This window comes from Micropterus salmoides, unplaced genomic scaffold (genome assembly GCF_014851395.1).
Source record: "Micropterus salmoides isolate LMB-PRFRI ecotype aquatic unplaced genomic scaffold, ASM1485139v1 Ms_hic_scaffold_2, whole genome shotgun sequence".
In the NCBI taxonomy this organism is placed as follows: Eukaryota; Metazoa; Chordata; class Actinopteri; order Centrarchiformes; family Centrarchidae; genus Micropterus; species Micropterus salmoides.
The window spans coordinates 14234028-14254561 of record NW_024041150.1 but is presented as its reverse complement, the minus strand read 5'-3'; the positions used below and the strand labels follow the sequence as shown (position 1 = coordinate 14254561).

The window sequence follows — 20534 nt, the reverse complement described above, 5'->3', positions numbered from 1 at the left end:
GCCTAAACTCTTTTTTGTACAATTTTTTGTACACATGTGAATGGTCAGCGTTGAGATATTGAGATGTGTTTCTGGGCATAAGGCCACCCCAGCCCTGGTCACTCATTCCACCCCTGCTAATAAAGGACTATGAATATGTAATAGGGAGTACGCTTTGCAGACCTCTATGTTAAACAGTTTATTCCAATTTCATGTATAGCAACATGCACTCTAACAGACTGCTTTGTGCATGCTGGTAAAATTAGGTAAGATTTTTTTTTACATTACAATATGTAACAACTTAGACCCGCACTATTTTTACAGTCAGTACAGTAGTACAGTAGTGACTGTGTGAAACAATAGGCTACTGTATTTTATAGCAAAGGGCCATGCCTTGTTTTATGTTTTATCTCATTAAGAAGTAGTATTTTATATCATTATATGCTGATTGCCACTGGTTTTACTTGAGATACAGTTAAAGCTGCAGTAACTGAAATTTTTATATTACCAATGGACCAAATGACTATGTGTAATGTTGTCCACAGAAAATGATCATCGATTCTGTAGATCCTGAGGGCTCTACACAGCTTTTAAGCTGTTTCATCTACTTGTTTTGGTTTTATGGCCTAAAAATGTTGCTTTCATCAACCTCGTGTCCAGCAGCAGCTGGTAGGATTTTTAAGCAAAATGTACAAATGAACCAACTGTACACTCCCACCAAATCGCCGACAAAGTTACCAACTTGCTGGTGAACATACTGTACTTGAACATATTTAGCAGCTAATAAGATTTGTTAGAGACCAAAGAAGAGCTAAAACAAGAGTGGAGGTCTGATATTCATCAGTGGTTTTTTTGCTAACATGTTTGCCTTAGCAACTTAATACGCTAATGTCAGATGTTTTTAGCTTGTTGTGGAGTTACTCTTTAAGATTCAGCTATCAAAAAGGACTTAAACCCCAAAGACAAACAATGAACAGCAAAAATCACTAAGAGAATACTTGGAATTTGATTCTTGCATTAAAAAAGTAGATTTTTTTAGGTCTGTCTACCTGCTGACAGTGCTGCATTTCTTCTTCTTTTTTCTTTTTTTTTTTAACCTGTCCCGCCCAGCAGCCTGGATACCATGTTGTGACAGATAGATTTTACTCTAACAAGAGAGTTTTAAGGGGGGACACAACCGGAGCCGACCAGCCAAATAACAGCAATAAACAGCAGACGTAAGAAAACAACTGAGGGAGAATGAAAAGGGGAAATAGTCAAGTAAAATAAATAAACAACACAGCACAGCCATGAAAGTCTATACATTGATGTTAATGTATGTGTTATTAGCATGAAAGGAAAATAAGGGCTGCCTGGAAAGTAGGAAATCAACCTAAAAATGTATGTTACGTTTTGAAAAATGGTCTGAATAGTAATGTAAAGCTGAATTAGAATTTGTGTTTGACAAAGAGAGTATACAAGTGATGAATCCACAAATACAAAATGTTTATTGTCCTCCCAACTGCCCAGTGTGTTTTTTGAGCTTATACCCTGATGATCCAGCCTCTCAGTGGACCTCTACACACCAGGCCTAGCAGGCCCTGACTCCATCCACAAGTGGGCTTTTGAGATAAGCACTGAGCTGCCTGCTAACACAGCCATCAGCACTAGATCTGTCCGTGTCCTCCAAGCGATCCGGGGTTAAACACCGCACATAGGCCAGCGAGGAAGATGGAAACATGTGCCAGCTCACAACGGAGAAACAGCTCACCCCTGCTATGCCACTCCATTTTCTCCAGCTGTATCAGAGCACTCTGGGAGAGCTGATTGCTGAATGGCTTGGCAGGGCTTCGGGTGTATGTGTCTTATTGTGTGTGTGTGTCTGCCAGTGCATGATGTCCCACTGTGCAAAGGAGTAAATCCTCTCATCCTTAACCAGGCTGACGTGCTAGCTCATCTTTCTCTTTCATCAAGACCTCTTCTTCCAGCCTCCCTCCTGTTGAACCCTCAAGCCCTGGCTAAATGCTGCAGCGTCTCCTTTCCTATGTGCATTGGATTTCTCTCAAATTAGCCCCAGAAAGCTGTCAACTGCTGCACATAAGTGATTGGAAATACAGTCTACATTTGCATTCTTTCACCTCTATTTACTCCTCAGTTAAATTCAGTTTCTTAATCCAGTATAATCAGTAGTGCTGCCATAATCTCCCCTGCTCGCATTATGTGGTTGAGAATGTTTCCTGGATTTGTCTTTCCTCTGGATATTCCTGACAGGAATGTGAGGCATTAATTATCCATAAGCAGTCACCTCTCTTCAGCCTCGCTGACCTGAAACCTCTTCGGTTTTTTTTCAAAAGCTGTCACAATCACCTTCACTCTGCTGGACGGTTGTGACTGAGCCAGACTGGAGAAACAATCCTGCAGCCAGCGATCAATCTCAAACACACAAAGCAGTCTGTACCTGCTCTTTAAGCTGCCAGATTTGGGGATTGGCCAGTATGTCACTGCTAGCCCCGAGGCTGTTTTTGCATTGTCGTGGCACTGACAGGTTGTCCAGCCATTTCTAATTTGTCACCGAGCTCAGGCCGTGGTAATGTGGTGAACAGAGAGCTGATAAAATGTCTTCAGGGCAGTTTGGGAGAATGAGCAGGTCACCCTTACCCGGACTTTTTGAAGATTTAATCTCTTTCTGTCAACATAAAAGGTTTTTCATAGAGCTGCTGTTGTGTGAATATGCAGGATAAGAAGAATTTAGTGCTAAAGAATAAAGAAAAGTTACAAAAATTAATGAACCATCAACATATTGGACGTGCAGCAGGCATTTTTTTTAGAGGTTCTTTTCTCCAAATCATTACCATAATGTCTTTTGTTATTGAGATTTTGTAGTTCATGGGACCATTGCAAACGGAAAATTACCATATTATTATAAATATTCCTCAAAGTTTCCTTTCTAAATGTTGCTTGTTCTTGTTTTTGTCTGCCTGCTTTCAGGTCTACCGACTATGGCACGACCTACACCAAACTCAACCTGATGCCAGGGACACCCATCGTGGTGACCAGCTTCTACATCTGCCCGACCAACAAGAAAAAGGTAGGTGGATAGTGTTTCCCATGAGCTTGCTGAAATGAGAAATTAAAAAGCCTTGCCCTAGTGTGTTGTTGACAGACTGAGCTGGGGGCCTAAATGAATATTTACACTGGCAGGCTTGGATGGAATCACAACACATTTAATTAAAGATGTGTGATTTGAGAAAATGATCTACTGAAACTAAAGACAAACTCCTGCAGCTAAGGTTAGGGAATTTAAAGTGTCCAACAATTTACTATTATACTCCATGAAGTTACTTACTGAAGGTACTTAATAGCAATGGATTAAACACTAGTCAAAACTGAACCTGTGGAGAACAAGATATCCTGACTTTTTATCCTGCCATCAGGAGAACCAGGCCAAATCCCAGTGGCCTGCCACTGATAGCCTTGCACATGGACAAAGGATCATTTAACAAACATGAGTAAGCACACGCGCGCACACACACACTAATCACTTTCTACAAATGCCACTCTTCTCTGTCAGCTGTTAGGAATCTTCAACTCATCTTATCAAATGAAACAGTCCTTTCACTCATGGTTTCAGTGGTAAAACCACCACAACAATAACAATTACCTACAAAAAACATATTCTAAGCAGACACGTTTTAAGAATACATCAGTCATGAAGTAACATTGTATTTCAAACAAATGGCAAACTTATTAGCAAATTTGAACAAAACTCCCTTCAACGCTTGGCATCATGGGAAGTCTGAGGGGCGGACTTAGGCTATGTAGCCTATCACCCCGACTCACACAGGCAGCGTGTGAACCGTCCTCTGACCGGCTTCAACTTCCACTGGAAGTGGAGTGTGCAGCCTGCACAATGTTAATGACTTGTTATTTGTGCTTTTGTGATTCTACTTCCTTCTTCACTGTGGCCCGCATTAGTTTGTCATCCCACAAGGAGCATTTCAGAATAAGAGCGTTTTGCATGTGTGATTTTGCTGACATGTTTAGATTTTGTTGATTTGCTGATTAGTGCTTGCTTTATGTACTTCTAATATGATTAATAGGGCTATCTAATTAAAATGTTTGTTTTTTGTCTGTTTTAACTGTGTTTATTGACATACGATCAGGAGTCTGTACAGGGTATTTTATTTTGAAAATTGACCGGATTCTCACTGTTTAATGTCTGACTTCCTGCCCAGTTCATCTGCTCTATGTAAAAGTACACTGGTTGTTTCTCTCTGGAGCGGAGCGGGAGACATTTCTGGGACGCAATGCAGCGCTTCTGGTGTGAGCACAGACTAGAAAGGCAGCGATCTGCCCCGGCAGCCGCGACGCAGACAGACTCAGTGACTCCGGGGTCATGTAAACTTGGTATAAAATGACTTGTTAGCAGGTGAGCACCGTGATGAAGCTCCGCCCTCGTCTTGAAAACTCAGTGTTCACATACGCTACTTTAATGATCACTCCCAAAAGTCAGTTGATGAACATGGCAAAGACTACACCTGGTTTGGTACCTGTTACATCAACAAATAGGGTTTGTCCCATAGACTGTATATAAAAAGCTTTGTCCACAAAAATTTGAGGTTTGGTTGTTTGTGTGAACAAGGTGGCCTGGGGTCGAGTCAAATTCCCGGCCTGAATTCTTGTGCCAGTCCACCCCTGCCCTACTGTGAGTCATGCCCAAAAAACCTGGAAAATACAATTCTCATAATGCAACAGGAAAGCATCACACCCACTGCCTAATGATCGCTCACATCTTTCAAACTCAATGTCCCCAGTTTATTCCTCCAGTTTGTAGTCCCAATTTGAAACTGAGATTACCCCAATGACATCATGAGAGTTGTTTTCTCAGAATTTACAAAGCTCCTCCTGTCTTCACATGCTTTATAGATTTCCTCATGAGAACTGAACTGAACCTCATGTGTTCGATTAGTGGAGTGCCCCTTTAAAAGCAGGAGATTAGGGGAAGAAGTGGTTATGGATAAAAACTAAAGCAAACATTACGTGCTGGATTGCGCCAGGATGGAACTCCGGTCTGCTGCAGGGAAGTCGTACATGTTTCACTCCCAGTCCCCCACACCCTCACTTTCAGCCTTTCTACATATAGGACACATTACTTCCTGCGTTGGCACTGAATGCTAGCGTTTGACCAATATCCGTAACCGCAGTGAACTGATAACCAGGAACACTGGGCTGACAGGAGTGCACACAGGATATCCACCTACACCCATGGCTCTGACACAGGGACACTGAGAATCAGTAGACTTCAAGGGTTAGTTTGGAGTGAGTGGGCATGCCCTCAGTTTAGAGAAGCACACAGGGGTGTGAATCTAAGCAATGTACTGCTGCAGTGGGGGCAGCAGCAAAATGTATATTAACCACCCATAAAAAAGCCCACCTAAAATTATTCTGTGTCGTTAAGAATATTTTCAGTCAGACAGCTCTTTCTTAGCTTCTGCGATTGCATGCTGACTGCCATCTACTTACAACCCCAATTTAAAAAAACTGAACTAACCCTTTAAAGCAGCACATAGAATATACAAATCTTCTTGGACTCTTCTTCTCATAAAAAAGCAAAACCATCACATATAATCTGTTTAATGCTGAAAATGCATCCTTTCTTTGGTTTGATTATATTATGGCTTTTATTTTTGTGACAGCACATGTGGTGCTGCTTCATATTACTGATCATGAATTTGGCTTTTCCCAATCATTTGGTATTTTTGCACTCTTTTGGTATTCCACATAGCGCTGCCGCCCACGTTCCTGTTATTCAATCCAAAGGCAGCTTTCTGAACTCCAATGAATTTCAAAAAGCAGACAGCAGGTTTGCTGAAGCGAGATCCAAGAGGTACAGTAGGTGACTTACACTGAGATGCGACCGGGTCGGCAACTGTGGCGGCTTGTCTAATTGGCAGGAGTTATCGCTGGGGTCCAGGGTTCTTTCAATCGATGAAGAGATAGAGGGAGATTAGATGTAGTCACTTTCTGCTCCAGTCCCCTCTCCAAATGTCTGCATGGGATCTGCCATTTCATCTTCTTCACACACACACACACACACACACACACCCCTACACACACAGGCCAGACAGCATGAGAACATTTAATTGCATGGGAATGATGGAGTCATCTTAATTTCCCTTAGGGACAGAAAGAGAGACACAGAAAGAGAGAAAGGGGGGAAGAGAGCGGCTGTCAGTGAGAGTGTGTGTTGTGACACAAGGATGTCTGGTAAAATGAGCTGGGGATCAAGCGGCTGCTTAAACACACCTCCAGGCCTGGCAGGAGGGGAGCAGTGGAGGCTCAGGTTAGGTGTATGTTGCTGGAATTGGTTTGTAGGTGTCTGTGTGTGTTTTTGCTGTTTTCACGAGAGTAGGTGTGTTTCTTGTGTGAAAGGCGGTGGATGTAGGCTGTGTGTGTGTGTGTGTGTGTGTGTGTGGACTTTGTGTGCAGTTGATCATCAAATGCTTTGATCTCTCTAACTAAATATCAGTATATCAATATGCAGCCATGATTTTACTTCCTTCTTTTCAGCGTCCAAATTATGAGCAATCACGTTCGTTAGGTGCCCCGACATACACACACACACACACACACATACGTGAACACACTTTGATCAATACTGCTAATCACATCAGAACACAGAAAGGAGTGGGTCTGTAAGCTCTGTGATGGGATTACAAACAGCGTGAAGGGATCACAAGGAAAAGGTGTGAGGGGCCCCGGGTAATCAATAGGACTTGAGGCAATTAGAGAGAGGTGAGTCTTCAGACGGAGACAATGTCACCCTCTCTTTCTGTCTCTTCGTTGCTTCATTGAGAGCTCCATTAACGATCTGCTCAAGACCCTCTGCAGGAGAGAGCTCCCAAGGACCCTTGACACACTTCAACAGCAATGGAGTCGTAAATAAACTTTGAGCTTGGAGGCTGAGCGCGCTCTCCCTCAGCAATTTTCTCTACAGGGCTGTCAGGTGGGCAAGTTTTTGCACGAGTCTGTTTTGTAGTTGTTGAGTGCTCAGTGAGTGGTCTGTATGAAGGTGGTATGTGTGAAAAGTGATTTTAGACCTCCTTCCTTTCATAAGGCGAGACCCCACAGTCAAATAGGCTTTTTTTCCAACTTTACTCATATCACAATGAAACTTCAGAAGCGGAAAGTATACATAAATAGAAGATATTAGAATTTTTTATGTTTTTAATATGCAAATCAGATCGTTTCTTATTAAATATGCACTGATTTGCATATCACACTAATTCATTTTTTCAGCACATTGATTAGAGTCAGATGAAATATTTTGGTTTTATTGTGACAATATACCAAATGGCCAGACATTTACAGAACCGTCATGGATTTACTTAGAATAATATACCACTCATATGTAAGACAGATCCTTTTTTTCCACATTTACAGATAAAATCCCACATAAAATGAGATGACTAAAAGATATTTTAAAGAACCTCTGTAAATGTTGTGTTATAAGACCTAAGAAACAGTATGTGAAATGATGATGATCTAACTGCCTTGAAAGACGAACAAGAAGAAGACTTGGCGTACAGGAAACATGTAATTTTGAGAAAACGGCTGTTAAAGATTAGCTAACACAATGGAATCACAAGGTCAAACTTTTACTTGGAAAAGCTAAGAAAGATCACATTTACATGATCTGCAGTTGACTTGGTGAAAAATAGACAAAAGAATAATGTTTTTATATGTTTTGTACATTTTATGAAAGTATGGTAATGATAAAATTGACAGATTGAAGCAAAGCGTCATTTTGGACAGTGGTGTCTCGCCTTAATGTTAAATATCATTTGGCTACATGTCCACAAAAGAGAACTCCACCTATAACAAATCTTACAGAATGTTAATGTCAACACCCAGTCAGTGGCTTTAAGCTTTGAAGCTCTCTCCATGGGGACTGAAAAAGACTGTCCTACCAAGAAAAAACACAGAATCAGACATGGACAATTAAAGTTGAGAGGAGGTAAAACAGATTTTTTTTCTTCTAGTTACTGGTAACAGTTTTGGAAATCACAGACAAATGACATCGTCCTGTCGATAGTGGCATCAGATGCATGGACCAATGGCATGGACTGAAAATGCCATCAGCTCAGTCAAAAAGTGCACAAGATATCAGAAAAAACAAACCAGTGAGCTCCAGGGTATTATGAGATTTCTTGGTCCATTAACGGCTTATCCAGATCTGAGCCACGTCCAGATGCTATTTTAAAGACATGCACTCTGAAAACACATTAGAACACCTCCGCAACATCTGCACCTCAGCCATTCTCAAAGCAGCAGGGCGTCACCTGGAGAGGTGCCATCAAGCTCGGAGCATCAAAGACAAACCACCTCCTAAGCTGCTGTCCTCAGTAATGTCCTCAGCCACTAGTCAGCATGGCATCTCCTCGGAGTACTGCTGAGGACTTCTTGCAGGATGTCAGAACTGAAGAATTGTTTTAAATGAACGGGGAAGTGTTTTGTGCTCCCTAAAAAAGAAGTCCAGCGGACTGTTCTTAAATGACACCAAAGGCTTTTGAGTGGCTGGACTGGTCATTCCCATTCAGCTCTTTGAGCTCTACATAATTAGTTTTACTGGTAAAATATTTTAATGATGTGTTTGAGTTTATAATAAAATGTAAGCTGCTACGGTTCAATAATCCACTGTGATTGTGGAACATTAGCATTCAAATTTGCCACTTTATATAATGATGTATCCCTACATCACAATCAGCCAAAGATAAATAAAAGATATTACCTTTTCCTTGTTTATTGTTGTACACCACTCACAAATAGGCACTGCTTTCCTTTATTGAGACATGAGAGCACGTCTGGAAAGACACAGAGCATGGCAGAAGCAAAAAAATAAGCGACGTTCCAGTGGGATTCAATCCCCAGCCAGGAGGCATTGTGAAAAAAATGAAATATCCCAGTATTCACCTAATACGTGAGCACAGCACTGACAGAAGCAAAACATTTAGCTGTAAGCAGAGAGATACATCAAATCTCATATACTTTCAAAGTCCCAGAGGTTGTTTTTTTAATAGCTTCATTAATCCCATCTCAGAACAGACGGTACAGATAAGTGGGCCAAGACATGACCCCTCACCCTCAATATGCAGTCGTCGCATTTTCAAAGTGCTGTTCTCTCTGGGGGTTTTGGAACTTACAGTAGATGGTTTAGAGCTTAGAGTTTTGTTGAAAATTCAGAAATGAGGCCGAGACCCTATTGAAAGAAATGTGTCTTGATGCGTCTCCAAACCACATTGCATTATCCTTTAAAAACCCTGTGATTATGGATTAAGTTTAAGTTTCAGTCGAAGGTTCATTTCTACAGCAACAGCTTTTCCGATACAACCTGCTGTGTGAAATGTAACAACACAAAGCAACAACTCCTTGGGCTGTGGCAAGAACAAATTGACAGTAGTTTTGAAAATGCCTTTAGTCACCTACTAAGATGGAAAAGAGAAATAAAAAGTCAGAAAAGAACAAAGCCCAAAAGAACAAAGTGAGAAGAAAAAGATGAGTAAACAGACATGAGTAAAAAGGTTTCCAAAAGAAGCACAATGGGAAAAAGAGTAATAGACTGAATGATACTGCGTATTTACTGTCAGCACTTCAGTGATTGGCAGTTCAAAGAGCTTCAAAGAGAAAGGCAAGATATTCAGATGTGGCCATGTTATGTTCAGATGATATCCTTATGATGGAGAACAATTTTTGTCATTTCAGATAGACTGTCCCATTCTTTGGTGTGATTGACAGTGAAATAGCTGTCTGCTTGTCTCTCCACGATCTCTTTCTGAGCGTGAACCGTCTCCCCTGCTTTCCATAAGAAAAAAAAAAACTATAATGTAACTGGATCATTTTCTCTGAAGAAAATCTGTCTTCTTTGTTCAGTGTTATCATAGAGGATAGGGCCTTGAAAGTAATTATGAACAAAATAATGGTAAAAGCAGTTCAACAGTAACAGAAGCTACTCTGCTAATGGAAAATGACAATGACCCTAAATAGAAGACGGGGGATGAATAAGCCAAATAGAGAATGTTTTTTGCATGCTACCTTTGTCAAGTTTTACTGTTGATCGCACCTGGAAAAACCTTTCACCTTAGCTCATGCGCATTAATACCTCAAAACCCTAAAGTCATTAGCCCTTTGCTGATGCAATGGGTTCAGCTGGGACCAATACCGCTGAATCTGGTTTATACTCAAATAAATTCTAATAAAAGTGCAAATGCAAATGCATGCAGATTGAGTAAGTCAGATCGAGACGGGTGGGCCAGAAACCAGACTTTCACTCCGGAGCCCAGTGTTCGTTTCCCGTGTGAAACAAAAAGTCAGCATTGCTTGCATTTAAGTTATGTAGGTTTTGTAGGTTGCATAAGTTACGCAAGTAACATTTCTTAACTTACGTAAGTAACGTCATGTGAGTACACGTTATTTTAACCAAACCATGATATTAACTTGTCTTCTTGTGACTTGAAATTGTTGTGGCCCTCACACTACGTGACTGTTCGGCGACAGGGGGTCACACACTACACGAGCTGACAACGACTCTGTCACCCGACGCTGGTCTCCAAACCACGTTTTGTCAATAAAACACACGTGAAATGTGAAACGCGAAATGAAGCGACCTACACACCAAACAGCTGTTGTTTGTTATTATAAAAGATGTAGCAATTATAAAGACAAAGAATATGGGTGAAAGAATGGATCATCTGAGCTACAGAGAGAGCTGGAGGTGAGTAAAAAGTGTGAAAAAGTAGCTGCCTGCTCTCATTGGCTGGACGTGGATGTTGAGTCGGCCGACTCTTCCAGATATTTGGCATGCTAGATATCTGACAGACGTCGGCGATGTATCGGGGAGCCGTTTTGATGACTGGAGACCGCTGATCAACCGCTGATTTACTCCCGATCACAGCCTGATGGTCACCGAGCTCGCCGAGCGGCAAATCGGGCTAAAAACTACTAACCCAACTGCAATGTTTCACCGCGTTTTAGAAACTTTAACAATGAGCCGTTTCACAACAGTAAGCACTGGTGTTATTTTGAAAGTCTAACCGGACATTGCATATTGATTGTTGCTAACTTGGCTGTGGAAACCAAGGGGTCGAGAACAAGTGTCCAACTGAGAATTCTCGCTTTTTACAGTACCCGTGCATGGCAACTACAGTATGGTCAAGGTTAGGAAAAGACCCAGCAACTGCTAGCAGGATAGCAGAATAACAAGGGTTTGGGCCTAATAGCAGGCATAAGAGGCAAAGCAGGTACAGTTCAAAAATCACTGTTCAGATGGAGGCCGCCAAATGCGCAAAAATAACCGATATGTTTGCTACCGCGGCTGCAGTAGCTTCAACATCAGCTGAGGTACCCTGCGTAGAGCAGGCACAGGCACTTGAAGGAGTAAAAGTGCTGTAGCCGCTGCCAGGCAGCGGAGGAGGTGTGAGACAGTGAAACAGAGTGACAAAGTGACATGGCCGAGTGAGAAAGTGAGCAGGAGGAGAGTAGAGGTGAAGCGGGAAGCATGGAGCAGCTCAGCCTGTAGGGAGGGAGCAGAGAGGGAGGGTCATTTACACTGGGGACGCTGGGGACATGTACCCACCACTTTTTGAAAGCATTTGTTAACCAAAATATAAAAATAATAAGCTACTGATTACTGCATTATTTTTTATTACATTTTTACATTGTGAATTGTCATCTGCCACCTGAATTTTGTGCTTCCCTTTAGAAAAATAAATAACACAAATTGGTGCAGAAAAGGTCTCCAGAATGCAGGAAATTAAGTGTTTAATGCTCAAAATCTACTAAAATATATTCTTTTCTTGTAGTCATGAACACCAGTCTTGTGCAGTGTCACGTCTCAGTGTTTGATCACAACAATATGACAAATAAAGAATTTAACAACTGTTAGTCGTCAAGTTAAGGATGCTATGGACTACCTACCTACCTGTTATCTTAAAGTAACTAGCCAAATAACAAGCTTGAAATGTTTCATTCAAGTACCAGTAGGATAAATCGCCTTACCGCAGTGAAATTGGTGTTGTTGAATCTTTTCAGCCTGAATTTCCCCTGCAGGGTATTTTTAAAGGGATATTTTATCTTATATCTTAACGTAACTTCGGACCCCTATCAATGCTGGCATGCCATTGGATGCTTGTCAGTGTTTTTGGGGTTAAATTTCTTAGCTGAATTTTTGCTAAACTTTGGTGCAGTGCACTGACTAGCACTGGCGCCTCTCAGCAAAAAGATTCCCCGTTCAAACCCACTGGGCGGCTGGGGCCATTCTGTGTGGAGTTTGTATGTTCTCCTGTGTCTGTTTTAGTTTCCCCCGGGCAGGGCCTTGCAGAGACCTTTGGAAGGGCAGGTGCTCAAAGTATAAAAGGGGCACATGGAACAAGGATTTAAATAGGGTTGTTCTCAAAATATCGATCCAGAAATATATCGTTATGTATTCCTTGCTGATATGCGTATACTGATACTTATGTATCAATACATCAGCAAATGTTATGACACAGTTTTGAAAAAGAAACACAGGAAAGCTCTAGCTTTAAAACATCCACTGACTCCTTCTACGGTGCGTTACGGCTGCGCCGGGGTTGCCGGAGCTAATCGCGGCCATTAAAGTCAATGCTCGTGAGTCCACCAGCTGCGGCCGCAGCGCGTCACCGAAGCGTCACTCCGCTCCACAGAGAATTGGTAGCAAGTCTATTTTCGCCGCTAGCCGTGTCAAGCAGCACAGAGCAGATCGTACCGGGCAGGAAGTCAGACACAGGCATAGAGGATCCAGTCAAATTTCAAAATAAAACACCCTGTGGAGACTCATCATCGTAAAACAACAATAAACACGGTTAAAATGGACACAAAAGGAAATCATTTTACTGCGTAGCCTACTTTATCATAGTAGACGCACAAAATGCAAACAGTGGTTACCAAATCAACAAAATCTAAACATATCATCAAAGTCAGGCAGGCAAAACACTCTGAAATGCTCCCTGTGGGAAATGCAGCCTGAAGCTGACCGAACGAAACGGGGTCACATAGAGCTGTGAAGAAAGTAGAAGAAATGACAAATTAATAACAAGTCAATAAGGTGGGGCAGGCTGCATGCTCTGCTGCTGAAATGCTTCTGACATGCTTCCAGTGGACTTTGATGATGGGCTCTGGACGCATCAAAACCGTGACGCAGCCGTAACGTGAGTCGTTGCATTCCCGGCGTTACAGGGAACAGTTGCTGATGAGGGGTTGCTGGGGTTGCTGCTGCTTTTGTTGCCGCTGATACTACTGGAGGTGATCTGTGACTAGATTTATTATAACAAACATAGGAGATATATTAGCAGATGAAACAAATATGTGACCATGACAAGATGTAAGGATTGCTGACAGTATTTGGGACTGGCTCACTGTGACTGACCTGCTTTAGTGCTGCAGCTGCTGCCAAGGCTGGCTGCTATGAGAAAATAAGAGGGAGATGCTCACAGAGACTGCTGCACATCGAGAGCTGCAGGGAGAAGAAATAAGCTACCAGGTTCAAAAAAGTGTGGGAAATAATCTGGGAAGGAAACAGTACTGGGAGAAAGGACGAGGTTGGCCAAGGCAGGGGTAAGAGTGAGACAAATCTATAGACAGGTGTGTGTGTGTGTGTGTGTTCATTCTTTCGGCCCATAATAACCATGACAGAGCAGCATTTACCTTCACATTAACATTTCATACCTTTGTCTGCAATCTATATAGAGCCATTTCTTCTTCACTCTTTACTATGATGTCAGGAATATTATTTATTTTATATTGACACTGACATTATTACATGTATTTCCAGTTATTTAGTTCATATAATAGGTTTGCTATTAAATCTATTCAAATACTGTTCTGATTTAAATGATCATTTTAAAGAGGGCTGATAAGTAGGCTATAAGTCGGAGGAATAAGTATCAGTAGGCACACTACGTTTTTTATTAAGCTACTCCTAGTTCAAGTGAAAGGTTTTTAGTCAAATTACAGAAAAAATACCAGACCTCGCAATGCCCGTGAAACTTTTCTCCCTCAAACGGCAGAACAAAGTGAACAGAGCACCTTAGTTTATCTGTGTGTAGAAAGTAATGTTAGCTGTCGACATGGTGTTTATGGAGGACCGATCCTGACACATTCAGAAATAAATACAGAAATAAATAAATGCTCAATAAATAAATAAGCATCCGATTAAATACACAAAAAAATAAAGCAAATAAATAAATGTAGGTAGTAATTAAATTATACAAGGGGACATTAATGTATATATCTATTTTAATTACCTTATTTATTTATTGTCCATTATAATCTTCAACTTCATTTATTAATTACTTCTTTTTTAAATGTATTTATTTATGTGTGTGTTTTAATATTTTTGTTTGTTTTATTCTTGCGTTGCATTTTCTACCCTATTTATTTTCACCCATGGTATTTATTTCTGCCTGTCCTTTTTACATTTCTGCCTCATTATGCAAATGAGGAGGGGCTGTGTCTGAAGGGGTGAACTTCTCTCCTATTGGTGGATCAGTCAGACAGGAGAGCTCTAGGCCTACTCTGCCTGCACACATCAACGAGCTGCTCCTCACAGTCAGATGGCTTCCTTCAGTGCGCTGAGGTGTTTAGCAACTCTGTTTGAAGACACTACCAGCCATGTCTTCCTTCTTTTTCATGTGGATGCTCTGACCTACAGAGTTTTCAATTAGCGACTTATACGTACACAGAACTGCAGGAAAGTGAGCTGTTGTTTCTGAGAGCCACATCAGTTAGCCGCAGCTAAATCTGGAGTGTATTCAAGTATTTACGGTAAATGCTCCCACACGGAGCAGCTTGTTGCTCTGCTGTTTTCAGCTGCTGTTTCAACAAAAACGCCATTCAGGGTGAAAATTCAACCGTGGTGTTGTGTCGGGAGATGCAATGACTTAACCAGCGGTGAGTATTATGAATAATACATGTAATCTGTTAAGCTATGAGGAGAGTAAAAGTCTGTTAGCTGCTAGGCTAATTTATGTAGTGCTAACATCATATAGGCTAAAGCTCTTAAGCTAGTGGTGGTGACTAACAAATAAAGTAATCTTGACAGTTACCATTAAGAAGAATTTTATGCTTCTGTTAAATGTGATTGCTATTAAGCCGTGTGGTGGTGAAGTCAATTTAAAGTTAACTTTACTGCACTTAACCAGTCGAAATGATTTAATGAAGGCTAACGTTACTTACTGTACTTACTGTCTCACACAGAAAACACAGGAGGAGGCATGCAGAGAACAAAACCATATTCTTCAGAGGAAAAGAAGGAGGAGGAGAAGGAGAGCAACAAATAACCCCCAAACAATAAAATAAATTCCTTTTCATATTTCCCTGCCTTGTTGTTTATGTGTACATACAGAGGAAGAATGTGAGAACAGCACACATTTCATCGTTACTGTGTGTTAGAGCATGGGAGAACAGTGGATACTTTTAATACAGCCCACACCCCTAATACTGTGTAACTATAACAAGTAGAGAACAGAAGAAAAAGATGTTCTTTCTTTACAACTGTCTGCATAGCTTATTCATCTTGTGTAATAAATGAAAATGCATAGGCCTACTAGGCTCCTCTCTACTTTGACATTTAAGATTAGCTTGTTTGATCCACCTTCATACACATGTGACATTACTGTACAACTTGAGAAAGGTGAGTTGTTTTCTGCTCCAGCCTGCCTAAAAGAAAGCATTTTGTGGATTAAATGGACTTTATTAGCTGCTGCAGAGCAGGATCAACTCAGAACAGACCCATTTCTCAACTTATTATTCTAAATCATGCAACGAAGAAGAAGAAATACACAATAAATCAAATTACAAATACTGTACAGCATATAGTCTAATGAACAAAACTTGTGTTATAGCTGACTTGGGCAGTGAAATGTTTAATTTTTTTAATTCATGTGGTCATAGTTGTCCACACCTCAAATCATAATTTAAGAAGAAATGTTTTATACCACCTCAAGAAGGCTTCCTATCAGAAAGGTAGGTATTTCAAATGTACAACTGCAGTACTTAAATCTAAGTAATTTCCCTGACATTTTTGTGTTATTTTACTTTTAATAGACGTATGTAACAGGTTTTATACTTCCTGTGAGTATAATCCAATCAATCTTATATACTGTATCTCCGTTGTGTAATTTGATAAATTGTGTTGTATGTGGTGCTCGCATCGGGTGCTACTGAGACTTCATTGCCCTCTTCAGAGAAGACTCTCAGACTGCAACATGCGTCTTTGTAAAGAGAGAAACGGACAGAAAAAGTCTCTAACTCTACCTGTCAGCTCGCTCTGCTCCGTTAAAACTGAATTTACCATACAGAATTGAATACGAGTGCACTCCAGATTTAGCTGCAGCCAGCTGACCGTGTGCTTCTCTCTATACCGCAGTTCTGTGTCCATGCATGCAGCAAACTGAAAGCACTGTCTGTCGGAGCGTCCACATGAAAAGAGAAGGAAGACATGGCTGGTAGTGTCTTCAAACAGAGTTGTTAAACACCTCAGCGCACTGAAGGAAGCCATCTGACTGTGTGAGGAGAAGCTCGTTGATGTCTGCAGGCAGAGTAGGCCTAGAGCTCTCCTGTCTGACTGGTCCACCAATAGGAGAGAAGTTCACCCCTTCAGACACAGCCCCTCCTCATTTGCATAATGAGGCAGAAATGTAAAAAGGACAGGCAGAAATAAATACCATGGGTGAAAATAAATAGGGTAGAAAATGCAACGCAAGAATAAAACAGACAAAAATATTAAAACACACACATAAATAAATATATTTAAAAAAGAAGTAATTAATAAATGAAGTTTATAACGGACAATAAATAAATAAGGTAATTAAAATAGAAATATACATTTATGTCTCCTTGTATGATTTAATTACCACCTACATTTATTTATTTACTTAATTTTTTGTGTATTTAATCGGATGCTTATGTATTTATTGAGCATTTATTTATTTCTATATTTATTTCTGAATGTGTCAGGATTGGTCCTCCATAGGGTGTTGTGTGCTGCTGAATCACTAACGATGTCTGAACGGGAGGGCTCGTCACGGGTAAGGTCATCAGGTGAAAGGTCATCATGTGGGTCTTTTTATTTACTGCGAAATTATTACTAATTCATTTTTACTAATAGTTTGATTGGGCCTTAAAAATAAATAAATAAACATTATATTTCATTGAAAAAAGGGCACTTTGGGCATCAAAGAGCAAAAGGGCAGGTGCTCAAGCACCCATAGCACCCCCCTCTGCACGTGTCTGCCTCCGGGTGCTCTCGTTTGATCGCCTGGAAATGTGTTGGTGCTGCAGGCAGGTTATGAATTCAGCACATCAGTGAACCGTGCTGACAGTGAGCTGTGTCTAAGTTAGGTTAATGCTAATGTGTTTAATAATAAATAGCTACATGCACTACTCCTGCTTTATTAGTACTTTTTTTTTTCACTAAATACTTTTGTACTCTTACTCAAGTAGTTATTGTAATAACCACATTTTCTTCTACTTGAGTACTTGATTTTGCAAAGTAAGAATACTTTTATGTTTGCAGTTTTTGGCTACTTTCCCCCACCTCTGGTTATAGCTAATGGATGGATGGATGATCAGCCCAGACTGCAATGTTATGGCTCACGCAGCTGCTCAGGAGATGTCCCTGTGCAATGTCGTATTTGTGTCTTTGGCATGAAAGCAGGATCACACATACAGTATCTGTCATATGTCCTTGTTGGACAATTAATTTAGCAGGAGCTGTCACAAACCATTTTTTTCAAACCAGACTTTCAAAAAGTCCCCTTCCATTAGTATTTTTTCCATTCATGCTCCTCTCCCCATTTCAAGGCCATTTCGGAGCTGCTGACACTTAAGATGTGACAGCCATGATGTGTCCACCCTGGCTCCTTTCTGTGTGATTAATCATCAATAATTCAGTAGGTTTACAGACGTACTTTGGTGGAGCACTTTGCTGTCAGCCTCTGGGGGTTTAACCAAGTGTTTTTTGAGAGACCGGCTGTGTGAAAACACTTGGAAATAGAAAGTTAAGCCAGTCTCTTGTGTAAATGGCCCCCATACTAATGACAGACTGAGTTGGGCTGTAGGGCTTCAGAAATTGTTTTTGGTTTTCCTTCCTCTTGAAACAAAAAGAAAACATGCAAAGTGACCTTTAGACACAGCCTGACACAGAAAAGCATGTTTTCCACTGCTGAACACAGTGTAGCCACATGAGAACCAACCATTCCCCTGTTGTTGTTTCTTCTTCCTCCATCCTCGCTTTATCCTTGGAGCCATGTCATCTGTGCTGTAAAGAAACACTCTGTGCTTTATCCTCTGCCCAGACACTGAACTGCGACCTGCACAGGCTGATAAAGAGACTGGAGCGTATGGTGGACAGTCGGAGGCAAGGTTAGACCACAGAACGGTAGTACTTGCTGGAGGGTTATTGCCTTTGGGTTCCACTACAGAGGTTCAGTCTAGCAGCGCAGTCATTTGGAAACAATGTTGTACTTCTGAGTCTACATGATTCATCTGAAGCATCTGGAAGAAAGGTGCAAGGGCATGACAAGTACAAGGTACAAGGTTGTTTATTAGTCATTATACAGCACAAGGCTGCATGACGAAGTTCCTTCATGCACAGAACATAGGCTATTATTAAGTGTAGGCCTATATTAAAATATGGTAACATAAAATAAAATAAAACAATGTATACAGTTATTTATATACATATATACACATATACATATTTGTTGAATTTGGGTCTGGGGTGAATGTAAACAGCAACAACCAGATGATAATATGAGAGTTTCATCTTCACATTAAACAGCCTGACATTTGGGGAACATCATGACTGCGTTTGTGCACCAAGCATCATCGATGTAAAACACCAGGAGTCCACCTCCTCTCATCTTGCCGGAGTCTTGTGCTGACAGCTCAGAACAACCTGCCTAGTGCTTGATCCGGGATGTTGATGGGGCAGGTCTCTGTAACGATGTGGGCACTGTTGCACGATGTGTTGCAATACGTCTGCACAACACAAACCAGAGTAATGCACATGTAAATATCTGCCATGTTGTTCTTTCTCTGCAATTTATTCACACACACAAAAAAATTTATTAAAATATATATTGCAATAGGCAGTAGATTAACTTATTGGGAGAAAACCAGTAGTTCTATGTAAAATCAGACATTGAGCACCCCCATATCACCAAAATGGCATGATCCTTGTTTCGCTGCGAAGCTTCGACTGTAAGATTGACAGTCGAATCAGGCTCCGCCCATTGAAGCATCGAATCTTCAACTATTTGGGTTCAGCCCTACTCTGCAAATAGTTGTGTTTTTTTTCTCTATTCTTCTTACATAACTTGCATTTGTTTAACCCCTATATTTATATATTTCTACATCTATTTATGCCATCTGTGTGTTTGTCTGCGTGTAGCACCTTATCACCAAAGCAAATGTGTAAAACACTACTTGGCAATAAAGCTTCTGATTCTGATTCACAACAGTCTCTGAATTCTGTTGTCTGGTCAATGTGAGTCCCGTTTTTTCCAGACCGGATCTTTAGGAGCAGAATTAAATCCAAGCTGGGCCAGCATGGCTTCTCTCCTGGCTCTCCTTCCTCTCCTCTGAGTGATAACCGCACCCGCCGTGGCGCCTGGTCTGGTTATTTGGGCCATGCTCTTTAATCCAAAAACCCAGTCTTCAACTTTCAATGACTATATTTATGTGAGAGGTAACGCATGTTTTGGCAAAAAAGCCAGAAAAAACAAGTTGCTTCCTGACAATTCAGGAAGCAAGTGATATCACTAAGAAAGAATAGTTCATTATGAGTAAATATTGGACTTCACTGTATGCATATTATAATGCACAGGGCACATAGTTTCTCTAGGAGGATATCAGACACAGTGAGAGACAGACAGGCTAATGCATGTGAAGCAGCAGGCACCAGGTCATGGTGGAGCAAGGTTTTCTTTGTTATGACACCAGATGCTGTGCTCTCTCTGTCTCTTTCACAGCTTATCAGTACTCCTGTATCAACAGTCTGTGTGTGTCTCAGGGTACAAAACAACACACAAAAGTAGCAAAAAATAGTTCAGTCATGCTCACTGGCTGAGACTTAACTATGAAGACACATTAGCCATGGAAGAAAACCCATGATAACAGACATCAAAGTCAACAGGACATGGCATTTCATTGGGGTGTTCTTTCTGAAAGATGTTTGACATACTGTATCTCTGGTTGAAACCCTGTACACTGTGTACACTATGAAGTGCCTAATTAAACATACAAACACAGAGCAATGATAGTGTGGTGTCCGAACAATAATGCTGCGATGATGTGTTGAGAAGAAATCCGCTTGACACTGTTCTTGATCATAAAAGTTTATTACATCAAGGAATTCAGCATCAATTACAAGCTCTGCAGCAGCTTGGAGAGTGTTATTTTAAACTGTAATGGTCAAATTCACATATGTTATACACCATAATAGCATTCTGCATTTTCAGCATTTTGGAGTCATGCTTCTGGCCACCTGGTGAATGCAA

General features: G+C 40.9%; 1 protein-coding gene across 7 annotated transcripts in view; it reads left to right on the top strand.

Moving 5' to 3' along the window:
* The window catches only part of sorcs2 (sortilin-related VPS10 domain containing receptor 2), a 336249-nt gene that overhangs the window by 139225 nt on the left and 176490 nt on the right, over positions 1-20534 (top strand). For all 7 annotated transcript variants that reach the window (XM_038731474.1, XM_038731472.1, XM_038731473.1 and 4 more), the window contains exon 3: positions 2947-3046. In XM_038731474.1, the coding sequence (XP_038587402.1) occupies positions 2947-3046 (100 nt within the window). The remainder of the gene's footprint in view (positions 1-2946; positions 3047-20534) is intronic.